The 8,608-nt window shown below is 45.2% G+C and overlaps 1 protein-coding gene across 1 annotated transcript; it reads right to left on the bottom strand.

Moving 5' to 3' along the window:
• Positions 1 to 1,145: 1,145 nt before the first annotated feature.
• On the bottom strand, positions 1,146 to 3,400 carry ADO (2-aminoethanethiol dioxygenase). The gene is given in 1 exon segment (NM_001289425.1): positions 1,146 to 3,400. A coding segment is annotated over 1 exon segment (687 nt). The 5' UTR covers positions 3,298 to 3,400; the 3' UTR covers positions 1,146 to 2,610.
• Positions 3,401 to 8,608: the final 5,208 nt, after the last annotated feature.

The raw sequence follows: 8,608 nt of genomic DNA, 5'->3' as shown, positions 1-8,608 counted from the left end.
ATTTCTCACCCATGAGGCAATTATTGCATTTATTATTCACCATAAAAGTGATTAATATCATTGTGCTCATTAGTCTTTCCAAGGGGAAGATAACTTTTATCCCACAGTTGTTATTAAAACATTATCTATATTGGACGGAGTATATAGAAACACAATAGCAACACACCAAGTCAGTCACGACTAACAGTTTATGCACACAGGTGCAAGATAGTTTCTGCACCACATTTTGTCTTTGTAATAAGCATATTCTTTCCTCAGTGGCTCACTAAAACAAGTTATATTTTGTCTTCACCACTAATTTACTCAGAATTTATTAGTGAACCAAAAGTTTCACTGTTCTTATTGAACTAAATCTGAGATATCGTATTGCTGTTTTGGCCTGCAACAATTTCAGTTACTCTTTTGAAAAGCACCTTAGGTTTTTTCTTCCAAATTGCTCGTAATTGAAAACTTTAAAACTTTTTTTCATAATGAAGTCATAATTCTTCCTTTATTACTATCCTACAGCCAGGATGAGTTTTCGTAGCTTTAATGTACTAAGTTGTATTATAACACATACATTGCTATTAATAATCTTGGTAAGCTAATCAACTTTTTGCTACAATATAATCCAAAAAAGTATGTGATTGATAACCACATTCATTACTGTGCTATGGAAAAAAAAACAAGATCTTTTATTTTGTGAAGTTTTCTAAGAAAATCATTTGCATATCTAGAATTTTATTTTCAAACTAAGTGGCATGAAGAACTGCTTCAAACTGCCCCCAAAGGCATTTTAAACTACACCAGAATGTGGAGCTACAATAAAACAATTTTAGCAACAATGCAGGAAATACTTGGTACTATGCCTGTGTCAGGTTTTATAATAAAGTGGCATGTCCTGTGGAATATCTTTTTGTGTTTTGTTTCGGTTTTATTTTTAAATCACTCACCAAGTATTTGCTTTTTTATACTATCTTAAAAACTGGGAACAAATACTCCCTCACCCTGGGTCTCTGTGTGCATAAAGAGGCAAAGGCACGTACTGTTTCTCTACATACGGGGTCAACATTCCACCAATAATAGCAAATCTCCCTTTATTATAGATATTAGAACTCTATTGCCACTTGGGCAAGTCAATCAAGAGGGCTTAGACGACAGCTGGGCAAATTTTAATGTGTTTATTCCTACAATTTGTTTTTATTAAAAGTCTTGTGAAAAAAAGGAATCCTATAAATAGTAAAAAGGGAGAAACAGTGCTCCATGGCCTGAAGCAAATGGTGTCAATACATGTGTAAACAAGGTAAGACTGCTCGGACTATTAAAAGCACAAAAATAAAACTAGTCACAGATAGCAAGACTTCATTTCAGGAGTTGGGAGTGGGAAGTAGGAAGTGTTTAATCCCAAGTTTTGGTGCCCTAAAATGGCTAGTAGTATAGTTAATTCTCAATTCTCTAGCTGTGATCTTCTGTGCCTTCTATCTCTTCCTACAGAAAACCACATTAGATGAACCCAGCGCTCAGTCATTTTAGGGAGAGGGTTGAGACAACACTGCCAGCAACACAGCTGGAATCACCCGAGTCGGGAACATTAAAGTTCCTGAGAGAATATGAAACAGCTATCAACATAATATTTCTCCCTACTTTTACAGTAAAATATTGGAAGTAAATAAATATAGGGAATGCAACAGCTGGCTAGGAGTGTTTTACATTCAGTTGTTTGGAAGCATAACACATTCAGCTCCTTTGAATCTTCCTGTTAGAAAATACAGAATTACTCTATCACCTTTTAAGGTACAGTAAGACAAGAAAAAAAGTCATGTGAGGATAATACAGTCTTTGCATTAAAGGTGAATCTGCAACATGAAATCTGCTCAACTCACAGATCTGGAGATTCATAGGGAAGATAAGCTCTAAGTGACCATGTCACAGAGATATGCAGGTGCTGAATTTCTTAGTAGATGCTGCCTGAGTAAACCAGATGTGGCTACTGGGCAAAGGGAGGAAAGAAAATAAATCTTGTCCTCTACATGCATAGTTATGTTGTGAGAATGATCCCCAAACTGAAAAAATCATTTAGTTTTCACAAGGAATTAATTAGGCAGGCCAGCTCACTTTAAACAGTAGCTCATCTCCTTAAACCTAGTTTTTACCAATGACTTGAACTAAAAACAATTCAAACCACTGGGTCATGCACAGTCAATAAGTTAAAAAACTATAAGAAAAAAAGGCATAAGGGCATGAGTGGAAAATAAACCCTATTTAACTAAGGGGTAGGGAGTGGGAGCAAGAAAACCACTTAGTATTTTGTATAGAATGGGGAAGAGAGAAAGATATTTTCATTATGGCTTTAGGATGGAAGCGCTTCAGATAGTCCCCTGCCCCATTCCTCCAAATCAAAGCCCCAGTGGCAGTGACAGTACCAGGAAACAATCTAGCCTCCCCGCCCACCCCGCCCCCATAACCGTGCCCGGCGGCTGCTGTCCAGTCGCCCGTGCTTCCCAAGGCTGCCGAGGAAGCGGCTGCTGCTCATTCCAGTAGATCCAACGCCCAGGCTAGGGGGTAGAGACACAAGCCCTTGTGGTAGGGTAGGGCACGTCTTCGGCCCACCGCTCCTGGGCGCCGGTGGCTTCAAGGGAAGACCTTGGGACCTGGATAGGGTTCTCCCTCGCACCAGAAGTCATCGGCCTGTGGGGTCTCCAGGAGCCACACCTCTCGAGGCAGGTCACAGGCCGAGCTGGAGGCCTCCTTGGGCCTGACCGGCTCCAGCACCCGGTAATAGTGGCAGTCCCGGCCATCGTCCGGGTCGTAGGGCGGGGCCAGGATGTCCAGGAAGGCGGCAGGCCCTTCCACGGCGTCGATCTGGTGCAGGTTGTCCCGGTGCGGTGTGAGGATGCAGGGGCCGCTGGCCTCGGTGTACTCGGCCCGCGAACGCAGCACGCCCGGCCGCACGGCTTCTCGCTCCCGGGGCTGCAGCGGCGGCTCGAACTGCTGCTCGGGCGGCAAGGCCCGCGGCCGTTGCCCGCCGCCCGCGTCTAGCTTGTCCATGCAGCTGATGCGCACGGTGCCGTATAGCACCTTGAGCATGCCGTGCATGCCCGGGTGGTCGTGCAGCGGGATGGACGTGCCGCTCTTGAGCAGGAACACGCCCAGGCTGAAGCCGTCCGTCTCGTAGATGTGCATGTAGGTGACTGGCGGCAGGTTGGGCGGCAGCGGCTGCAGTGTGGCCTTGCGCGGGGCGATGTTCAAGTCCTCGGCGCGGAGCTGGGTCAGGAGGCTCTTCAGCTTGCTCAGGTTCTCGGGGAAGCCCGGCTGCATCGGCGCCTCCGGGCCAGAAGCCGCGTCGCGATCGGAAGCGCCGCGGCCGCCCCCGCTGCCCCGGAAGGTGAGGCAAGCCTGGCGGGCGATCCGTTGGATCAAGGAGGCCATGTTGTCTCGGGGCATGGTCGGCTGCTCCTCCGCGTGCCGGGACCGGCCCCCTCCTTTCCTCCGCCCCTTGCGGTCCCCGGCGGCCGCCACGGCTGCCCCCAGCCCGGGTCGAGGCGGGAGGCCCCGCAACCACCGGCCCGTCGGGCGCGCGGCACCGCCGCCAACCTCAGCAGCCACGCGCCCGCAACTGCCCGGCGCGCTCGCCTTGAGCCCCCTCTGAGCGCGCACGCGCACGCCCCACACCCCGCACTCACGCTCCGGGAGCAGATACCGGCCGCGCAGACGGTGCCAGGCTTTGCCTTACGCCCGGCGCTCCATTCATGCGGCCCGCACCTACGACGGTGGCCGGGCGCCCGGGGACCCTGCGGAGCATGCCGGGACTTGTAGTCCGGCCTTCCGCTTGAGCGCTGAGATAGTTCAGTTTGTTGATTGGAAAATAGAGGAACTATTACACATGTTGGGCATAAAGCGATCTTTTTCAGGATGCAGAGGTGTTTTACTTGTTTTAGAAAAGATGAATCGGGGTGGAAGAGTAGTAGCCACTTGACTACAACTCCCGGCACTCCCCGCAGGGTGGAGTGACGCACTTCCGTCAGCTGGCCCGCGGAGTAGTGGAGGCTCTTGGCCTTCATAAGGAAAGGGGCAGGGAGGGTCGTTAACCTTCTGGCGCCGCGCTGGGGCCTGGTTAGCCATGCAGGGTCGCCTTCCTTTGGCCTTGCCCCTGGGAAGGAGGCTGTTGAGTCAGCCTTAGCTCCTCATAGCGGCCTAGGCAGCACTGTCTCCCACGGGAATTGCAGGAGGGCGCTTTTATAATTTTGTGTTTCCTAGGAGGGGAGGGGGTCCAGACCGTCGTCTGTGATCATCAAGGTTACTCGGCCCAGCTGGGCCCAGCTGGGCCCAGCTGTTGTTTGCATCAGGACCTGATGACGCTGCTCTTCTGGTTACAGAGCAGTATAGCTTTTTGCTGGAGAGACTTGAGAGGCCATTTACAGTGGTCGTGGATTCTGAACATACTAGTGGTTATCAAATCTTGGTTTGCCTGAGAAGGGGGAGCGGGCTTTTATAAATGCAGATTCCCTGTCGTCACCCAGAGATGGAGTTACTAGATGGTTCTGAGGCATCCTAGGAGAAACAGTGGTGTGCAACAGTCAGTTCAATCAGTAATTGTGAAATTGTTTCACTACACAGAGGCATCCTTCTCCGTGGCGTGAACTAACTTTTGGCATAAGTAAATGACTAGAAAAGCAAGACATTAGATACTATGACTTTAAACTTAACCCTGAGTTTAAAGTCTTTTTGGATTCCAAAGCTGAACATGGGTTTCTTGTACATTTTGTAATTGGAGTGGTTCAGTGAATCCTCTCCAGTTAAAATAGGCATATTTTTTAAAGTGGATTACATAACCTGGCTAATGAGTACTCACAATATGCCAGGCACTGTGTTAAGTGCATTATATAATGAATGTTATACTATTTAATCCTTGCAGCAACTCTTAAGAGGCAGGCACTATTATTATTCCCAGATTGCAGATGAGGGAATAAGTTGTAGGATAGTGAATACTAAGTACCCAGCAAAGCATGAGCAGCAGAGCAGAAATAAGTACAGTCTTACCAAAAACAGCAGCTTGAATTGGTGTAAAAGCACCAAACGAGAGTCAGGATATTGTTGTTCCAGCCTACTGTGTGTACTTACAAGCTGTGTGTCGTTAGGCAAATCCTACCCTTTTAGGGCCTCAATTTATTCATTTGTAGAATGCCGGTGTTAAGGGAACAAAAGTTCTGAACCCTACTCATCAGAACCCCCTGGAGAGCTTAAAAAATAAAGATCTTGGGGTCACACCTCAGAGATTTTGATTCAGAAGAACTGGAGTGAAGCCTATTTTTTTGTGTGTGGTTTTTTTTTGTTTGTTTGTTTGTTTGTTTTGAGGGGTAACAAGGTTTATCGTGAAGAGCGAAATAACAAAGCTTCCACAGCTTGGAAGGGGACCACAGCGGGTTGCCCCTATGATTTATATTTAAGATGCTTCCTCAGGCAATTATTATTATTATTATTATTTTTTTGAGACGGAGTCTGGCTCTGTTGCCCAGGCTGGAGTGCACTGGTGCGATCTCGGCTCACTGCAAGCTCCGCCTCCCGGGTTCACGCCATTCTCCTGCCTCAGCCTCCGGAGTAGCTGGGACTACAGATGCCCGCCATCACACCCGCCTAATTTTTTTTTCTGTGTATTTAGTAGAGACGGGGTTTCACCGTGTTAGCCAGAATGGTCTCGATCTCCTGAGCTCGTGATCCGCCCCCCTCGGCCTCCCAAAGTGCTGGGATTACAGGCGTGAGCCACGGCGCTCGTCCAAGCAATTCTTGATTATTAGCTCAGTTTGAGAACCACTGGTAGATCTGTAAATAGTGAACCAGCTTTCATTAGTTAAGAGGGTGGTTATTTGCTTTAGGAAAGGATTGTTAAGACTGATTCATTTTTAGAGGTTGCCATGCCATTGTTACGTTATTTAAATGTACTTTCAAAGCTGATAAATAAATTTCATACAGTCTTTTTCTAAAGTGAGAAATATTTGAGAGTAAAATTCTTCCCCTCCCTTTATTTACAAATATGGACTTTTATTTATTGGTTTTACTTCTATTAAGGTATAATTAGTGGTAAGTATAGACTCCATGGAACACAGACTATATTAATATGCAGATCTCTTGCACTTAATGGTTGTCCACACTTACTTAACTGAAGCTCAAATTTTTCATCTATAAAATGGGATAATATACCTGTGTAAATCACTGATGACACTATGTAGAACATAGTAGCTGCCCCATGACAGTAGCTATTATAGGTTTAAAATGGCTATAAGTTGTACTTAAAGACCAATGAATTTAAATAATACTAAGCAAGTATTGAAATGGAATTTGACTTGTTTTGAGAATCAGCTTCAGGGTAGAGATAAAAAAGATTATTGCTTGAACCACTTACCTGGTAATTTGCTAGTCATCCTTTGGCCTGAGGTCAAAGTTTCCGAAGACTGCCTGTATCAGAATCACTTGGGAGTGTCTGTCAAAAGTGCAGATTCCCAGATCACGTCAAAACCTACTGCATCTGAATCTTTTGCACATTAAAAATTTTAAGAACCAGGCAGGCATGGTATGGTGGCTCATGCCTGTAATCCCAACACTTTGGGAGGCCAAGACAGGAAGATCGCTTGAGGACAGGTGTTCAAGGCCAGCCTAGGCAACATAGCAAGACCCCCATCTTTACAAAAAAAAAAAATTAAAAAATTAGTTGAGCATGGTGATACACGCCTGTAGTGTATTCTGGAGGCTGAGGCAGGAGGATTGATTGAGCTGATGAGTTCAAGGCTGCAGTTAGCTATGATTGCACCCCTTCACCCAGGCCTAGGCAACAGAGTGAGACTGTCTCTCAAAAAAAAGTTTGTAAGAACTGCTGAGTGTCTACAGGGCATGTGGTACTTTTTTAGGTCACAAAGAGTCTACCTCCATAATTCCTTTTGATGTTGCCCTTCATTCAGAGCTGCACTAATGGGTGATATTGACTCTATGGGCTTTTGCCCTTAAGAAGCAGTTTACTTGCCCTTCTGCCCCACTGGCTGAGTGGGTTTCTATTAGCATTAACATCCTTCTTTTTTATCCTTGTTGATTCTGTAATTCTTCAGTGTTGTTATAAGCAAAATGGAGACCAAAAGAAATTCTGAAAGGGAACAGACGGGAAGAGAAGTGATAGTGAACAAATACTAGGAAAATGCATGGCAGAGACAAGGTTTGGGGAAAGTTTAGGATAGACAAAATCAATCGTTTGATAAACAGTCAGTATCCACTGAGTACCAGGCATTGTTCTAGGCTTTGGGGATTCAGCAAGGAACAAAGGAAGACAAAGTCCAAATTCCCAAGGAGTTTACCTGCGAGTAAATGTGTATGTTTGAGAGGATGGAAGTGTTATACAGCGCGAGTAAATGAGCAACATACTTTTCAGACAGAGATAACTTAGGAAGACAGTAAAACACAGTCATAGACTGGTGTGATATTTATTTGTGTGTGGTATGTTACTTTAAATTGGGTTATCAGGAGGGACCAGATGTTAACATTTAAGCTACTTTTGAATGTTAAGGAGTTAGCCATGGAAAAATCTGGGGTCAGAGCATTCCAAGACCAGGAAACATCCTTAAGATTATTCACAGGGTATTGACTATCACAACTTTGACCACGTAGAAAGGAACTTGGTATAATTAGGAGAGAAGATGAAGACCTGCGGGGTTAAGACTGCGTAGTGAGCTTCCAGGTTCCTGGAGGGAGATGCAGGTGGAGAGGCCAGTAGGGATTGTGTTATGTAGGTCTTATAGGCCGTGGGAGGGGGTAATAGGGAGTTGTAGGCTGTGGTAGGGAGTTGGATTTTATTCTAAATGCAGTGAGAAGTCTTTGGAGAGCTTTGGGCAGAGGAGTGATTTGATCTGTTTTACATTTTTAAGAGGTTGGTGGTGGGGCGAGTGTAACAGCAGGGAAACCTGAATGAGGGGCAGTAATCCAGAAGAAAGACAAGAGAACTAGTGTAAGGATAAGAATCTGTTTGAAGGTACAGCTGACAGGGCTTGCTGATGAGCTATTGCTTCAGCAATCTATTTCAAAGTGTATTTTCTCCATGTTTTTTCTTTCACAGGTTGACAGCTTTGTGGTGATAGGTAAGACTGATACAGCTTAAATCCCACCTCCTACCCACATCTATTAAATTTAGGAATGAGGGAAGCACACAGAACCATGAGTAAAGCTGAGATTTTTTTTTCTCCTCCTTTACAGTTGCTTAATTAACCAGGAAACAAGGAGAGCTGGAAGAGCCCCCAGCCTATATGGATTTAACTCCACCTGTTCATTTCTATGATCTCTTCATTCTTTGGGAACTAGGCTTGTGCTTTTGCCTTTCGTTCTTCTTCCCCTACCTCTTGACTCTATGAGGACTGATTTTCTTTAATTCACAAGATACATTACCTTCTGGCTTTTACTCAAATCTTCTTCAGAATTTATTTGCCCATTTCTTTTGGTCACACTGAGATCCAGTGGAAAGAGTACAAAAGATTATAATGATATTCTCACATGCTCAGAGTTCCTAGTCTGCAGTTTTGTTTTGTTTTTGTTTTTAAAGTGGGAACTAAGGTTTATTTTTTCCCGAGTAGTCATTTCCACCTTATTCCGATAT

The sequence above is a fragment of the Pan troglodytes genome, chromosome 8 (assembly GCF_028858775.2).
Source record: "Pan troglodytes isolate AG18354 chromosome 8, NHGRI_mPanTro3-v2.0_pri, whole genome shotgun sequence".
Classification (NCBI taxonomy): Eukaryota; Metazoa; Chordata; class Mammalia; order Primates; family Hominidae; genus Pan; species Pan troglodytes.
This window is presented reverse-complemented; position numbering and strand designations above follow the sequence as displayed.